At 37.5% G+C, this 18546-nt stretch overlaps 1 protein-coding gene across 19 annotated transcripts in view; it reads left to right on the top strand.

Annotated features, from left to right (window-relative positions):
* Nucleotides 1-18546, top strand: part of ATRX (ATRX chromatin remodeler) — a 240790-nt gene that overhangs the window by 48189 nt on the left and 174055 nt on the right. For all 19 annotated transcript variants that reach the window (XM_070257356.1, XM_070257353.1, XM_070257351.1 and 16 more), the window contains exon 2: nucleotides 10472-10584. In XM_070257356.1, the coding sequence (XP_070113457.1) occupies nucleotides 10472-10584 (113 nt within the window). The remainder of the gene's footprint in view (nucleotides 1-10471; nucleotides 10585-18546) is intronic.

Genomic DNA, 18546 nt, shown 5'->3' with positions numbered 1-18546 from the left:
ATGGATCAAATACCTAAATTAAAGAGCTAAAACTATAAAACTCTCAGGAGAAATCATAGGGGCTAATAATCTTCATGACCCTGGATTTGCCAGTGGTGTCTTAAATAAGATGCACAAAACACAAACAACAAAAGAAAAAATAGATAGTTTGGATTTCATTAAAATTAAAAACTTTTTTCACATCAAAGGACACTTAAGAGAGTGTAAAGATAACCCACAGAATGGGAGAAAATATTTGCAAATCATATATCTGATAAGGGTTTAATATCTAGCATATACAAATCTAGCATATACAAAAAACTCTTACAACTCAGTGACAAAAAAACAACTCAATTAAAAAATGGCAAAGGACTTGAATACACATCCCTTTACTTTTTAAAAAAATATTGTGGTGAACTACCCATACATAACATAAAATTTACCATTTTAACCTTTTGTTGTTGTTGTTGAGGTAGATTCACCTTGGCAACATCTATTGCCAATCTTCCTCTTTTTGTATGTGCGCCACCACCACAGCGTGACCACTGACAGACGAGTGGTGTAGGTCTGTGCCTGGTAACTGAATCCAGGCTGCCGAAGTGGAGCGTGCCAAAATTAACCACTGGGCCACCAGGGCTGGCCCCCATTTTAACCTTTAAATGTACATTTCAATAGTGTTAAGTACATTTACATTGTTGTGCAACCAATCTTCAGAACTTTTTCTTCTTGCAAAACTGAAACTTTATACCCATTAAACAACAACTCCCCATTTCCCCCATCATCCCTTTACTTAAAATCACTATGGTTATGTTTATTTTTATTTATTTATTTATTCATTCATTTATTTATTGAGGAAGATTAGCCCTGAGGTAACTGCTGCCAATCCTCCTCTTTTTGCTGAGGAAGACTGACCCTGAGCTAACATCCATGCCCATCTTCCTCTACTTTATATGTGGGACGCCTGCCACAGCATAGCTTGCCAAGCAGGGCCATGTCCGCACCCGGGATCCAAACTGGCAAACCCTGGGCCGCCAAAACGGAACGTGCGAACTTAACTGCTGTGCCACCGGGGCCAGCCCCAATATTGTTATGTTTAAAGTGAGTTTCTTGTAGACAACATATAATTGAGTCTTGTTTTTTAATTCATTCTGACACCTGATTGTATCCACACTGACACTGACACACTGTGACTCTTAGTTGATGTATTTAGATCATTTACATTTAAAGTGAATTTCTATATAGTTGGATTAATATCTGCCATGTTTGTAGCTGTTTTTTATTCATTGCACTTGTTCTTTGTTTTCTTTTTACCTTCCCCGTTTTGCCTTTGGTTTTAAACATTTTATATGATTTCATTTTCTTTCCTCTTTTAACTTATAAATTATATTTCTTTAAAACAATTTTTATTGGTTGTCTTACAGTTTGCAATATACATTTATAACTAGTCTGAGTCCACTTTCAAATAACACCGTACCATTCACAAATAGTGTAGGTACCTGATAATAGAGCATTCCCAGTTCTTCCTCTTATCTGTAAGGGGATCACACTCACCTGATACATTTTTGCTATTAGGTAAGTTAAGAATAAGAAACATAAAAGATGTTATTTTCCCTTCATTTATTCCTTCTCTAATGCTCTTCCTTTCTTTATCAGATCTGTGTTTCTGACCTATGTAATTTTCTTTCTCTTTGAAAAACTTCTTTTAACATTTCTTGCAAGGCAAGTCTCCTGGCAACAGATTCTTTCAGTTTTCGTTTGTATGAGAAAGCCTTTATTTTTCTTTCACTTTCAAAGGATCGTTTTGCTGGATACATTGTTCTTGCTTGGTGGGATTTTTTTTTCCTTTAAACACTTTAAATATCTTATTCTGTGCTCCTCCTGCTTGCATGGTTTCTGACCACATGTCAGATGGAATGCTTATCCTTCTTGCTCTATAGATAAGGTGTCTTTCTTCTGCCTTCTTAAAATTTTTCTCTGTCTTTGGTTTTTTGACTGTTTGCATATGATATAGCTCAGTGTAGATATTTGGTATTTATCTTGCTTGATATTCTCTGTGCTTCCTGCATCTGTGGTATCTATCATTAATTCTGGAAGATTTTCCACCCACCATTATTTCAAACATTTCTTCAGCTCTTTTCTCTCTCTTTCTTATTCCATTATGTGTATGTTACAACTTTTGTAATTGTCCTATAGTTACTAGTTTTTCTGTTTCCTTTTTTTTCCCCCCTCTTTTCTCTTTTGCATTTCAGTTTGGAAAATTTCTGTTGACGTATCATCAACCTGACTGATTCTTTCCTCTTCGAGCTCATTGATTCTTTCCTTGCCTGTGTCCAGTCTATTGATGAGCCCATCAAAAGCATCTTTCTTTCTTGTACAGTGTTTTAGATTTATAGCATTTCCTTTTGTTTTTTTTTTTTGTTTGTTTTTTAAAGATTTTTTTATTTTTTCCTTTTTCTCCCCAAAGCCCCCCAGTACATAGTTGTATATTCTTCGTTGTGGGTCCTTCTAGTTGTGGCATATGGGACGCTGCCTCAGCGTGGTTTGATGAGCAGTGCCATGTCCGCACCCAGGATTCGAACCAACGAAACACTGAGCCACCTGCAGCAGAGTGCACGAACTTAACCACTTGGCCACGGGGCCAGCCCCTCCTTTTGTTTTATTTATTAGAGTTTCCATCTCTCTGCTTATGTTACCCATCTATTCTTGCATGTTACCTGCTTTTTTTTTATTGGAGACTTTATCATACTAGTCATAGTTATTTTTAATTCCCCTGTCTTATAATTCCAAAAACCTGTCTCTTATCTGAGTCTGGTTCTAATGCAGTCTTTGTCTCTTAAGATTGTGTTTTTTCTTGCCTTTTAGCATGACTTGCAATTTTTTTTGAAAGCCAGGTATGATATTTCTGGTGGTAAGAACTGAGGTAATCAGGCTTTTAGTGTGAGCTTTTATGTTAATCTCCCTAGGAACTGGGTTGTGTTTAATATTTGCTGTACCCGTAGGTGACAGAGGCTTCATTTTCTTCTAGTTTCCTTGTTTTAATTTTTTTCTTCCTGTTGTCTTTGGATTTCCCTAAGTAAAAATTCCTTCTTAAACAGAGTCTGTTATCTTGCTGCCTTCTCACTTGTAATTCACAGTTATTATAGTGGATCCCTGTTGATGGGGTGATAAGCAGTTGGGGAGGGAAAGTGTTCTGTAATCTTATGATTAAATCTCATTTTTTTCTAGTGGTCCTGAGTCCCTGGACTGTGACCTTCAAAAGTGTTTTTTAGCCTTCCCTCCCTCCCCCAGCTTTGGTGAGACAAGAAGGCTGGTGGAGGCTGAGGTTGGCTAATTGCTCTTCCTCCAGGTAGATGATGGCTCTGCTAAAGTAGTTTATCTTCAGGGTGTGACTTTGTTAAGAAGAGGATGTTCTGGGCATATTTCAGTATGGTTACTTTCCCCTTCTCCTGCTCAAAGCAGAAGAGGATTTTCCTCAGATCTTCATTGTGAAAACCTGAAAACCTTGTAGGGTTCCTGGATGTAAAACCCAGGAAAGTGTGGGGCCCCCCTAAAACTGGGACCCCAAGATATTTTAACTCTCAGGGTAATCCATACTTGGTCTTCTACAGTTTGTCAATTACTGTTGAAGTGTTCCCACTCCAGATAAGCTGTGATTCTCTGTATCTGCCTGTCTCCAGTGTTTTCAGTGGTGATTTGCCCTGTGACCTCAGTTTTCTAAGATAAGTTATTGATTTACAGTTTCTTTATCTTTTTTCTTGTTGTGAGCATAGGAGTGAGGACTTATAAGCTCCTTATGGGCTGTAGCTGACTGGTTAGTGTTTTTTTTTTTTAAATGGTCCCATGTGAAATGCCATAGCTGTCTGTGGCTTTAGTTTTGGTACTCTCCTTTGTTTGAAATGCTTTTGTAACGCCTGTCAAGTCTTGGTCTTTGTGAGGATCAGTTCCAGTTTTAGTTGGAAGTTTTAGGAATTGATTTTAAAATGATTTGTTTTTCTTACTGTTAGTGACTTATCTTTAGTTGCTGCTGTGTCCAAGTGAAGATAGTGTGGTAAGCACAGTGGCTTAAGCATGAGCAGTAAAGCCAGAGAACTCAGGTAATTTCATGTGTCCATAAAGTGTTTTATTAAAAAAGTAAATTAAATTAATGAGCGTATTTAAAACAGTAACAAAGATAGCAATGAACAAAGATGAAAAACTTTGGAAAAGTATGCTCTAGTAACTGAAAGCACTTTCATGGACGTCTTAGTTTGTCCATAGTCCTTTTAAGTACAGACGGTTCCCAACTTAACGATGGTTCAACTTAACAATTTTTTGACTTTACAATGGTGCAAAAGCGATACACATTCAGTAGAAACTGTACTTCAGATTTTGAGTTTTGATCTTTTCCTGGGCTAGTGATATGCCGTACAGTACTCTCTACTAATATTGGGTAAGGGCAGCGAGCCACAGCTCCCAGCCAGCCATGCGATCATGAGGGTAAATAACTGATACACTTAGAACCATTCTGTAGCTATATAACCATTCTTAAGCACAATATTCAATAAATTACATGAGATATTCAACACTTTATTATAAAATAGGCTGTATGTTAGATGACTTTGCCCAACTGTAGGCTAATATAAGTGTTCTGAGCATGTTGAAGGTAGGCTAGGCTAAGTTATGATGTTTGTTAGGTTAGGTGTACTAAATGCATTTTCAGCTTATGATATTTTCAACCTGTGAAGGGTTTATTGGAATGTAACCCCATTGTAACTCAAGAAAGATCTGTATTCTGAGTTTTGAGGATTATCTTTTAGGGTAACTACTTTTTCTATTCATTAAATTATATTTGTCACTGTGCCTGGAGTTCCCCTAAGGGATGCAGTATAGCGTAGGCTTTGGTTGGAGATAGAATTCCTAATTTTCCACTTGGTAGCTGTAAGTGCAAATTATTTAACTCCCTTATTGCATTCAGCAAATAAGTGCCTTTCTGAGCCTCAGTTTCCTGTAATAAAGTTCTCATGAGGTTTAAATCAGGTCAGTGTGCATAAAATTCACATGTTAAAATTTGGTGAGGTTTTGTAAGGAAACCCAAGACATGTGGACCCACTGAGAAAAATTCCACCATTTACCCTAACAACCGGAAGCAGTGGTAAGTATTCAGCAGCATAGTAGAAACCTGTATGGGCCTGTATCACATTTGGGACTAAAATCAAGGCATAAAAAGTTTATAGACAATTAGACTTTATTTTATATGCTTACGTAATTAATACTTGGAAGATTTTGATAGGATTTCTTATAATTTTACTTGAATAAGGACATAAGATTTCTAACACTAAAGCAAGGAGTAAACTTGTAAATAAAGGAGGTGTGGAAAGAATCTGTTGGATTAGTGAAAAGCTAACTATCAAATACTGTTTGATTTATAAATGAAGTTATGGATACTAACAAATAAATGAGCTGTATATTTTATAATGCATTGTAAATAGATATTATAATTTTAAAACTAAAAACACATGCACATATGAGTAATTTCTGGAATGGGAGTGGATTACCTTGAAAAATCTTAGGAAAATTAAATTTTCAACTTTTAAGTTTAGTTTAACTCATACATCTCCAATCTTCATTTATGAACTATAAAAGAAAATTACATGAATTAAAAAAGAAAACAAAACTTTTCCAGCATAAAAGCGATAAATTTATTATATCATGAAAAGATAGAGAAAAATCACCTATAATCTTATCATCTAGATAACGCCTACTATTAATATTTCTGAGAGTATTTTACTGTAATTATTTTATTTTATTTATTTCATTTTTTTTTTGGTGTGTGTGAGCATGATTGGCCCTAGCTAACATCTGTTGCCAATCTTCCTCTTTTTGCTTGAGGAAGATTGTTGCTGAGCTAACATCTGTGTCAATCCTCGTCTATTTTATGTGAGATGCCGCCACAGCGTGGTTTGACAGTGGTGCTAGGTCTGTGCTCAGGATCTGAACCTGTGAACCCTAGGCTGCTGCGAACTTAACCACACTATGCCACCAGGCTGGCCCCCTATTGTATTTTTTTTTTGTTGAGGAAGATTGGCCCTGAGTTAACATCTGTTGCTTATCTTCTTTTCGCTTGAGGAAGATTGTTGCTGAGCTAACATCTGTGCCAGTCTTCCTCTATTTTGTATGTGGAACACCACCACAGCATGGCTTGATAAGTGGTGTGTAGGTCTGAGCCTGGGATCTGAGCCCGTGAACCCCGGGCCGCTAAAGTGGAGCACGTGAACTTAACCACTACGCCACTGGGCTGGCCTCATGTATTTTTAAACATAGTTGTGATCATATTTTATCTACAACTTATAGCCTGCTATTTTTGGTTAGCATTGTAGTGTGAACTATTTTCCATATTATAATTGAACTTTTTTGAATTATTTTTAACGAGTGGTGTGATATTGTATGACTTTTATGCATACCTGTTTATTTAGCCATTATTATACATTTTAATTATTTACAGTATTTTCGCTGTTGTAAATAACTCATAGATCAGTATCTTTTGTGAGTAAAGTTATTTATTAAGAATTATTTTCTTTGTATAGATAAAAAGAGGCGGAATTACTCGAGATCAAAGGCTTATTGCCAAGTTGTTTTCTAAATCCTTTTATTACCACTGTCCATATGTGAGAGTGTCTACTTCAGAGTAAGTTGTCCTACAATGGGTAGTCTTTTTTTCCCTTAAGTATTTGATAAGTGAAAAAAGATATACATTTAACACTTTTAATAGCATTCAATAAGTTGTAGTTTCATATTCATTTCTTCATGTATTTACTTTTTAAATCTAAATGTTTACAGTTTTTTCAAAAGTTTCTGTAAGGGAATCAGAACAAAGTAATGTGTTTTACATTGGTTTAGTTTTTGTTAGCACATTTGTCTGCTAACCAAAGGGATGATCCTAATTAAGCCAATACTTGGAAATAGTTGGCATGTGAAATGTTTGTGATAGAGATAATTGAACACAGTAGTGAAAAAAGCAGCGTTATGGAGATTTGCTCATGGAACTGAGCTTGTTTATTTTAACAGCTAAGTGATGTTAAAGTGATGGTGGGGTTTTTATTAGATCTCTTAGATCCTAGTAGAGGTCATTGTTCATAATACATTCCATCATTAATTTCCTATCTTCCACTTATTGTGCTTTCCTTCTCATGCCATTCCACCGTTTGTAAAGTTGAAGTCAGTCTGAGTTTTTCTGCCATCAGCTGTAGTTGCTTCAAACTCTCTCCCAGTTTACAAGAAAACTATGGGGTTTTTTTTGTGTGTGTGAGAGGAAGATTGGCCCTGAGCTAACATCTGTTGCCTCTTTTTGCTAGAGGAAGATGGTCCTTGAGCTAACATCCATGCCAGTCTTCCTCTACTTTGTATATAGGATACTGCCACAGCATGGCTTAATGAGTGGTGTGTAGGTCCGTCCTTGGGATCCAAACCTGCGAACCCCCGGCCACCGAAGCGGAGTGTGTGAACTTAATCGCTATGCCACTGGGCCAACCCCAAGAAAACTTGTTTTTAAAGTGCTCTCAGTTTTTCTTTTTTTCTGAGGAAGATTTTCCTTGAATTAACATCTGCTGCCAATCTTCCTCTTTTTGTCTATGAGCCACCGCTACGGCGTAGCCACTGACAGACAAGTGGTGTAGGTCCACGCCTGGGAACTGAACCCAGGCTGCTGAAGTAGAGCATGCCAGACTTAACCACTAGGCTACTGGGGCTGGCCCTACCTGCCCTTTTTTTTTGAGGAAGATTAGCCCTGAGCTAACTACTGCCAATCCTCCTCTTTTTGCTGAGAAAGACTGGCCCTGAGCTAACATCCCTGTCCATCTTCCTCTACTTTATATGTGGGACGCCTACCACAGCATGGCTTTTGCCAAGTGGTGCCATGTCCGCACCTGGGATCTGAACCAGTGAACCCCGGTCTGCCGAGAAGCGAAACGTGCAAACTTAACCGCTGTGCCACCGGGCCGGCACCCGTGCCCTCAGTTTTTATGATGGGAGATTTTCTGTTAGAAGTTGATGACACAATCTGGGTTGACCAGTGTGCCTACTTTTCACAGTGCCACTCTCTCCTACTTCGTTCATATATTCCTCAAAGTCTTTACTCTTCCTTCATATATTCATCAAAGCCTTCTTTCTCCTAGCTCCTGAATAGCAACCTTGGTGGGCATGGGGAACAAGGTCTTGTGTAGGAAGCAGGTCACTTGGTCTTGGGAGGTGTGCTTTGCCTAACTCCTTCTCACCCTTACCCCTCATCTGCCCAGACCGGGAGGTGCAAACCAGCTCCACTCAGGATGCAAGGACTCCATGGTCACTTCCTGCAAGCCAAGTTGCTTTATTAAAATAATATGCTAATTGAAAATTGATTATACATTTCCTTCAGATTTTAAATTACTAGAATATTGTAAATAAGGCTGAAGTCCTAGTTGAATATTTTTAGATCTGTCTGTTGATCCATATGGCTCTAGTTCATTCACTTAACTGCTATATAATATTCCATCATGTGACTATATAATCTATCCATTCCTCTTTCTTACGGATAATCAGATTATTTCCACATTTTTCTCTAGTACGAGCAGTGCAGCAGTTTTTATATGGCTTTGTTCATATCTTTAGTGGCTATGTACAATGCCAACTTTCTTTTAATATTTTCCCAGTATATCAAATATCTTTTAAAAATTTACTTTTTTAACCATTTTTAAGTATGTAATTTAATGGTATTTAGTACATTTGCAGTCTTTTACCACCATCATTACTCTCCATTTCCAGAACTTTTTCATCGTCTTCAAAACAGAAACTCCATACCCACTAAACAATAGCTCTGCATTCCCTCTCCGTCCAGCCCTCTATTCTACTTTCTGTCCCTATGAATTTGACTACTCTTGGAACTTCATCTAAGAGGAATTATACAATATTTGTCCTTTTGTTGCATCTGGCTTAACATAATGTTTTCAGTGTTCATCTGTGTTGTAGCATGTATCAGAATTTTATTCCTTTTTAGGGAATATAATTTCTCTTATATACTATATTTTATTTTCCATTTGTGTGTCGCTGATGGACATTTTGGTTATTTCCACCTTTTGGTTCTTGTGAATAATGCTGATATGAACATTGGTGTGCAAATATCTGTTTGAGTCCCAACTTTCATTTCTTTTGGATATATATTTAGAAGTGGAATTGCTGGATCACATGGTAATTCTGTTTGTGTTTTTGCGGTACCACCGTACTGTTTTTCCATGGTGGGTACACCATTTGATATTCCTACCAGCAGCACATCCATGGTTATAATTTTCTCCACATCTTGACCAACACCAGTCATTTTCCATTTTTTTGAATAACAACCTGATAGTGTGAAGTGGTATCTCATTGTGTGTGTGTGTTTTTTTTTAAAGATTGGCACCTGAGCTGACATCTGTTGCCAGTCTTCTTTTTTTTTTTTTTTTTTTGTCCTTCTCCTCAAAGCCCCCTAGCACATAGACCATATATATGCAAGGGTTTATTTCTGGGTTTTCTATTCACTTGGTCTATATGGTGAATATTATATAAAAGGGTATTAAGGGGCCGGCCCCGTGGCCGAGTGGTTAAGTTCGTGCGCTCCGCTGCAGGCGGCCCAGTGTTTCGTTAGTTCGAATCCTGGGTGTGGACATGGCACTGCTCATCACGCCACGCTGAGGCGGCATCCCACATGCCACAACTAGAAGGACCCACAGCTAAGAATATACAACTATGTACCGGGGGGCTTTGGGGAGAAAAAGGAAAAAATAAGATCTTTAAAAAAAAAAAAATGGTATTAATACCTTTTCAGATATACGATTTGAAAATAGTTTTCTCTGGTTGTGCGGGTTGTTTCTTCACTTTCTTAGTGGTATCTTTTGAGACACAAAAGTTTTGAATTTTAATGAAGTCAGTTTTACCTATTTTCCCTCTTGCTTTTAAGTTTAGGAAATCTTCTTTTACTAGGAATGAGGTATATGTTTATTTTCTGCATTGTAAACTTTAAACATTTTTATAACCCTGTTGGATTACAGATACACCTATTATACAACTTAACAGGGTATGCTGTAATAATTTAGTTATATAAATATTTCCCTGGGAATCTGTGAGCTCTTTTAAGTCCCGTTCTATGTTTTATTTGTCTTCATGTCAGTCATTTATACAATTATTCTGTGTCAAGCACAAGATAGAGTAAATATATTTGGTAAATTACAGAATTATTATTTTTAATGATGTAAAGCAAAATTTCATAATATCAGCATTTTCCTTGAATTACATTTTGATCCTAGCTGAGTTTACAGATAGGTTGTGTTACTCGTTTTCACATCCTCAGTGAAATAAAGAAAACTCATTTCCTTTAGTTTTTATTTTGAATATGCGTTCTTTTAGACCACTTACAGTATAGACATGTTTTCAGTTTGTTAGAATTTTACACGTAATTAAATACATGACAGGCTAATTGAGGAAATTCTTTAAACTTTTGTTTTCATAGTGAAAGCAAGTTGAGTACATTGGTGCAAAAGCTTCATGACTTCCTGGCACACTCATCAGAAGAATCTGAAGAAACGAGTTCTCCTCCAAGACTTGTGATGAACCAAAGTACAGGTAAATTGACAAAGAATGTGCAATATCTTCTAGTCTATTTTCCATTTATTTTCGGGGAGGGGGGACAACTATTAAAGGCTTTAATAGCCTCCATATATCTAGTATTTACCTAACATCTGATATTGGAGATTTTAATTTAGATAAGTAAAAATGTAAGGTGTATGGTTATAGGTGCTTAGAGAAGGATGCACTTATGGTTTTATGTGTAAGGGAAATGTCTTATAGAGGGGGTGATGAATGTTGACTATGAAAAATAGGTAGTATTAGAAAAGGCAAAAGCAGTACAGAATTATATTATCCTAGCAGTTATTCATGTATTATGAGTTAAATTTTTATGTTGTTTAATAACTCCTCTGAGTATTTTTGGTGCATATATTTTTTTAGTAAAAAACACTTAACACCTCCTCTCTACCTCTTTCTCCTGTTTTAAAGTGTCCTGTATCATGTGATGATTACCATTGGGTTTTTTTTTTTGTGTGTGAGGAAGATTGGCCCTGAGCTAACATCTGTTACCAATCTTCCTCTTTTTGCTTGAGAGAGATTGTCCCTGAGCTAACTTCTGTGCCAGTCTTCTTCTATTTTGTATGTGGGACGTTGCCACAGCATGGCTTGATGAGCAGTGTATAGGTCTACTCCTGGGATCTGAACCCATGAACCCCAGGCTGCCAAAGTGGAGCACGTGCACTTAACCACTACACCACCCAGCTGGCCCCTACCATCACTTGTTTTGAGGTTTTTAAGGGTAGCTACATATATAAGAGCCGAATACATACACATACATACATACGCACACACATGCACACAAACACAATATGTACAAAGTATAAGAGAAGTAGATTCAGTGAAAAACTCAACCATATGTGTAATTAGAGTCCCAGAAGGAAAGAAGAGATAGAATTGGTCAGAAGCTGAATTTGAAGAGATAATTGGCTGAGCATTTTCTAAAAGTGATAAAAGATATCAAGCCATAGATTCATGAAACTGTCTGAACCCTAAGCAGGATAAATATAAAGAAAACTACAGCCAGGCATATAATAAACTTCTAAAGAAGAAAAACCAAGAGAAAAATCTCATAAGCAGCCGGAGGAAAAAAGTCATTGCTTTCAAAGGAGCAGCAATAACACTGGTAGCTTATTTAACAACAGGAATGATGGAAGGTAGCTGATAGTGAAGTGATTTCTTTAAAGTGCCAAATGAAAATAATTGCCAACTTAGAACTCTATATTCGGTGAAAATGTCTTTCAAAAGTGAAGGTGGAATAAAGACAGACAAAAAGTGAGAACTTGATGTCAGCAGACCTACACTAGAGAAAATACTAAGGAGTTTTCTTAAATCAGAAGGAAAATAATTTGCAGTGGCAACACCAAAATAGAGGAACCAATGAATAACAATGGGAAGGCTAAATAGGTGGGTAAAACTAAATGCATACTGTTATCTAATCCACAGTCCCTATTCTTAATTCATAAATTACCCCAACAATGTTTTTATAGGTAAGTTTTTTTCCCCCCAGGTCCAGAATCCAGTTGAAGATTACACATTGCATATAGTTGTTGTGTCTGTTTAGTCTTTTTTAGATCTGAAGTAATTTCTCTGTCCGTTGGAACCATGACATCTTTGAAATGTAGGTGTGTTACTTCGTAGGTGATTGTCCCTCAATGTCGCTTTGTCTGATTAGTTGTAATTAGATTCAGGTTATTTATTTTTGGCAGAATTACCATGTAAGTGGTATTATGTTCTTGTCAGTACATCATATCATTAAGGCACATGATGTAATTTTTCCCCTTATTGGTGATATTAACTCAGGTTACTTGGTTATGGTTGTTTTGCTAGATTAATCCACTATAAAGTTATGACTTATTCCTTTGTAACTAATAAGTAATTTGTTGGAGATTACTTTGAAACTACTTCGGTATTCTTTTCATCATCAAAAGTTAACTTACGTGTTTTCTATTACAAATTAGCACAGACTTGTCAGCTTAAAACAACCCAAATTTATTATCTCACAGTTCTGTAGGTCAGGAGTTCAGTACGCTTTCCTGGGCACTGCTCAGGGTATCACAAGGCCAAAGCCAAAGTGTCAGTAAGACTAGGTTCCTTTTTGGAGGCTCTGTGGAAGAATCGATTTCCGTGTTCATTCAGGTTGTTAGCAGAATTCAGTTCCTTGTGGTGGTGGGTCTGAGGTCCCCATTTCTTGCTGGCTATTGGCCAGGATCCTCTCTCTCAGCTCCTTAAGGCTGTTTGTATTTCTTCTCACATGGCCCCCTCCATCTTCAAAGCCAGCAGCAGCACATTGGGTCTTTCTCATGCTTTGAATCTCTCCGACTTACCCTTTTGCTTGCTTCCTCTGCAACCTTCTTTCACCAACTGGAGAAATTTTCCTACTTTTGACTCATGTGATTAGATTAACCCCGCTTCCCTCTTACCCTCCCCCCATAACCTCCCATTTTTAAGGTCAGCTCTGAGATGCTGCATAGCACGATCGTGGGAGTGATGTTTCCTCACATTCACAGGTTCTAGGGGTTAGGGGCATGAAATCTTTGAGGACATTGGTTGAAATTCTGCCTACCATGGCATCCATTTTTGATTTTTGACTGAATGATATGTTACTATGATCAGTTCAAAATGATGATGTTCTAATCTTTCATTCCTTCTATGTTTTAGTTGGTATATTACTATAAGGGAGGGGTTTATGTTCTATGCTCTCTTTTTTTGTTTATATTAGTATATACTAATATTCTTTTTCCATGGATAGTTGCTTACTTTCATTATTTGTTTCAGTGCTCAAATTGTACCAGTATTGGTTAATGGGAAGTCCTTTCTGTATGGCTCCTTCTGACCTTTTCACACATCTTTATTATCCTTCAGCGCTTTCTTACTTTCTGCCCTCACAAGATGTTCAGTGTTTACTTTGCAGTGTTTCTTCCCCAGCCCTGCAATCAATTATCTCTCCAAGGAGTTCTGATTCTTTTTAGTGGGACATGGTATTTAGAAACCATGATCTGGGTGTACGATGTGCTCATTGCCACCAGGGTGTTTTTGCTTTCAGGCCCTTTCACAGAGAAAGCCAGTATTTGTGTTATATTTTCATGAGTTGATATTGATAGATTTAGCTTTAATTTGATGCCACAGACTTGTCTAGTCTTCCTCTTTTCATATTTTAACTTCTTTCTTCAACGGAAAGAAACTCATCTCTCATTATCCTCAATTTATGTACTCATTTGCTCAGTCCTTAATGTACCCATGTAGTTTCAAATTAGCTAACCATATCTCAAAAAAGAAACGTCACTAGTGTTAAATATTTGTTTAAAGTTCTTCTTGTCTTTAGAATGAAGTTATATTGTCCAAGTCCTGTGTTTAGTAGTTGAGGAGTTGTGCTTCTGCTAGTTGTAGAGTAGCTCCATTTGGACAGATATCTCTCACAGATACCAGTTATAAACTCTGGCCAAAATACCAAAAACAATGATGTGGAAGAACTGGACAGTGACAAAAGCAGACACAAACTGGAGGGGAGTCAGCACATGGAAGAAGGAAATACCAGTGGCTGAATTCCCAATTATTAAGCCTTTTTTCCTTAGGGAAGGTGCCAGTTAGTTCCATCAGTGGCATTTAAGACTTAGATAGAAACCTGCATTCATATTGGATGAATATCAATAAATTGAGGGGGACCACAGCAGCTTTAGTAAAGTGAGGGGGGAGATCCCACCTAGAAGAGAGCTACAGATTGGGAGCTCCAAAATCTGCAAAAACTTGAACCGTACCTCTTGTTGAATCACTGAAGTGCAGCCCAGATTTCAGGCAGCCCAGTTGGGGCTAAAGGAACAGAACACAGCTTTCAGCTGCTTCCACTATAGGGTAGACAGTTTGAGGTTTGATTTCAGTTAACTCTCTGCTATTAACAAAAATATTAACTCTTTGGAGGAACATAATGGGAATGGAGTGTCTTCACTGTATCTTTCAAGATGTCCAGTATCCAATCCTAGATACTAGATAGATGAAGAGAAGTTGTGACCCATGCTTAAAACGAAAGGCAATGAACAGCGACTAACCCACAGATGACTCAAATGTTGAAATTAGCAGACAAGACTATTAAAGCAGCTATTGCAGCTATGCTCAAGTACAAAAAGGCAAAATACATTTATTATGAATGGACAGATAGGAAATCTCAGTATAGACATAGAAACTGTAAAAAAAGAGCCAACTTGAAATTCTAGAACCTGAAAATATAATTTCTGTGTAATAAATCACTGTTTGTACTCAATAGGCAATTAAGTGTCAGTGAATTTAATGATGGACTAATAGAAATCCAATCTGAGAATAGAAAACATTAAAAAATAAAAAGTGTACAGAACACTTGCTCTTCAAGTGCTTTCCTCAATAAAACTGTATAGTTATCAACCAAACACATGCAAAGGATAGGAATGTTTAACCCATACTCAGGAAAAAAAAATATTGATAGAAAGTCTCAGCGGGGCCAGTGTGTTTTAGTTATCTGTACTGTCATGCATAGCTAACGACGGGGATCTGAGAAATGCATCGTTAGGTGATTTTGTTGTTCTTTGAACATCATAGAGTTTACTTTTACAAACCTGGATGGTATGGCCTACTACACACCTAGGCTATATGGTACTAATGTTATGAGACCACCATCCTATGTGCGGGCCATCATTGACCAAAATGTCGCTATGCGGTGCATGACTGTATAATAATCTTGCACATATTTTGTTAAATTTTTACCGAAGTACTTCAGTTGTTTTCGGTGCTATTTTAAATTCTATTGTTTTTAAAATATCAGATTCCAGTTGTTCATTGCAGGTATGCAGGAGTTCAATTATCTTTTTTATGTTCTTGTGTCCTCAGAATTTTCTCTAGAAAGTACAACCCCCCCCCCCAACTCCCCCAAAGCCTTGTACATTCCTTGGAATTTTCTACTTAATCTTGTCATCTACAAATAGGGACAGTTTTATTTCTTCCTTTCCATCTGTATGCCTTGTAATTTCTTTTTTTGAGGAAGATTAGCCCTGAGCTAACATCTGCTGCCAATCCTCCTCTTTTTGCTGAGGAAGACTGGCCCTGAGCTAACATCCGAGCCCATTTCCTTCTACTTTATATGTGGGACGCCTACCACAGCATGGCTTGCCAAGCGGTCCCATCTCCACACCCGGGATCCGAACCGGCGAACCCCAGGCCACTGAAGTGGAACGCGTGCACCTAACTGCTGGGCCACCTGGCCGGCCCCTATCTGTGTGCCTTTTAATTCCTTTTCTTGCCTCTTTATGCTGGTAGGACTTCCTGTATTTTCCATTATTATGTTGAAGAAGAATGGTGATAGCAGACGTCCTCTTGGTGTTTCTGATCTTAAAGGGAAAGGATTCAGTCTTTCACCATTCAGTATGATGGTTCCTATGTATGATTCTTGTAAATGCTCTTTATCAAGTTGAGCAAGTTCCCTTCTCTTCCTGGTTTTCTGGGAGGTGTTTTGTTTTGTTTTGTTTTGGTGAGGAAGATTGGCCCTGAGCTAACATCTGTTGCCAGTCTTCCTCTTTTCTTTTTCTCCCCAAAGCCCCAGTACATAGTTGTATATCCTAGTTGTAAGCCATTCTAGTTCTTCTATGTGGGATGCCACCACATAGAAGCCACCACAGCATGGCTTGATGAGTGGTGTGTAGGTCCATGCCCAGGATCTGAATGGGTGAACCCTGGACCGCTGAAGTGGAGTGGGTAAACTTAACCACTTGGCCACAGGGCCGTCCCCAGAGAGTTTTCTTTAGTTGACATTTTTATTGAAATAATTGTAGATTTACATGCAGTTGTAACAGTTAATACGGAGCTCTTGTATACTTTGCTCAGTTTCCCACAGTGGTAACATTTGACAAAACTATGATGTATTATCATAACCAGGTTATTGATATCTACATATCTGATTGGGATTTCCTCAGTTTTACTTGTATGGACACACCTCTCTATGTATTGTGCTTCGCTTTATTGTGTTTCGCAGTCATTGACATTTTTTTTACAAGACCCTCCACCAGCAAAAAGATTACAACTCATTGAAGGTTCAGATGATGGTTAGCATTTTTTAGCAATAAAATATTTTTCTAATTAAGGTACGTACATTGTTTTTTTAGACATAATGCTATTGCACACTTAATAGACTACAGTATAGTGTAAACTTAACTTTTATATGGACTGGGAAACCAAAAAATTCGTGTGACTCTCTTTATTGTGATATTCACCTTATTGCAGTGGTCTGGAACTGAACCCACAATATCTCCAAGGTGTGCATACATTTGTATGTGTTTATTAAGTTCCGTGCAATTTTGTTACCTGGTTAGATTCATGTATCCACCACCACAGTCAAGATACAGATTCCTCATCCTGCCTTTTTATAATCACACTAACCTCCTTGCTCCCAACCCTACCTGTGCCTAACGCCTGGCAGTCCGTAAGTCCTCCATTTCTAAAATTTTGTGATTTCAAACATGCTCTGTAAGTGGAATCATCCAGTATAGAACCTTTTGGAGTTGTATTTTTTCACTTAGCATAATTCCTTGGAAATTTATCCAAGTTGTTGCATGTATCAATAATTCTTTCCTTTTTATTGCAATGTGCTGTTCCATGGTGTGGATGACCACAGTTTGTTTAACCATTCACCTGTTAAAAGACTTCTGGGCTGATTTCAGATTTGGGCTATTACAAATAAAGCTGCTGGTGAACATTTGTGTACAGGTTTTTGTGTCAGCATAAATTTTCATTTCTCTGGGATAAATGCCTAGGAGTTGGTGGGTCATATATGATGGTCGCATTTTTGTGAAATTCCTAAACTGTTTTCCAGAATGGGCACACCATTTTATACTCCCACGGCATTGTATGAGTGATCCAGTTTCTTTGCATCCTCACCAGCATTTGGTGTTACCACTATTTTCTTTTTAAATTTTAGACATTTTGATATTTAGTGATAGCTCATTGTGGTTTTAATTTGCATTTTCCTAATGACTAATAAAACTTTTATTACCATTATTCAGGTATAATTTACATACCATAAAATTCGTCCATTTAAAGTGTGCAATTCAATAGTTTTTGGTATGTTCACAGATATGTGCAACCATCACCAGTCAATTTTATAACATTTTTCTCACCTCAAAAAGAAACCACGCACACTTTAGCTGTCATTCTTCTTCCTCCAGCCCTAAGCAACCACTAATCTACTTTCTTGTCTCTAGAATTCTGTATTTTGGGCTTTCTTATGAATGGCATTGTATAATATGTGGTAATATGTGGTCCTTTGTGACTGATTTTTTTTCACCTCACATGGTGTGTTCAAAGTTTATCTATTATTAGTGTTTTATTCCTTTTTGTGGCCAAATAACATTCTTTAGTACGGATATACTGCGTTTGTTTGATCTTTTGTTAGAAGTTTGTCTTGTTTCCACCTTTTGGCTATTACAAATAATACTGCTATAAATATCTGGGAACACGTTAGTGTGTGGTCATATATTTTCATTTGTGTTGGGTATATACCTAAAAGTGGAATTGCTGGGTTATATGGTAACTCTGTTAAATCATTTGAGGAAATGTCAAGCTGTTTTCCAAAGTGGCTGCACCATTTTACATTCCCACCAGCAGTGTATGAGAGTTCTGATTTCTCCATATCCATGTCAACAGTTGTTATTGTCTGACGGTTTTTTTTTCCCTTTTTCTCCCCAAAGCCCCCCAGTACATAGTTGTATATTTTTAGTTGCAGGTCCTTCTAGTTGTGGCATGTGGGATGCTGCCTCAGCATGGCTTGATGAGCGGTGCCATGTCCGCGTCCAGGATCCAAACTGGTGAAAGCCTGGACCACCCAAGCGAAGTGCGCAAATTTAACTACTCGGCCACGGGGCTGGCCCCTGACTTTTTGATTTTAGCCATCCTGGTGCATGTGAAGTGGTGTCTCATTGTGGTTTCAGTGTTCATTTGCCTGAT

Source organism: Equus caballus, chromosome X (assembly GCF_041296265.1).
Source record: "Equus caballus isolate H_3958 breed thoroughbred chromosome X, TB-T2T, whole genome shotgun sequence".
NCBI classification, from domain to species: domain Eukaryota; kingdom Metazoa; phylum Chordata; class Mammalia; order Perissodactyla; family Equidae; genus Equus; species Equus caballus.
This window is presented reverse-complemented; position numbering and strand designations above follow the sequence as displayed.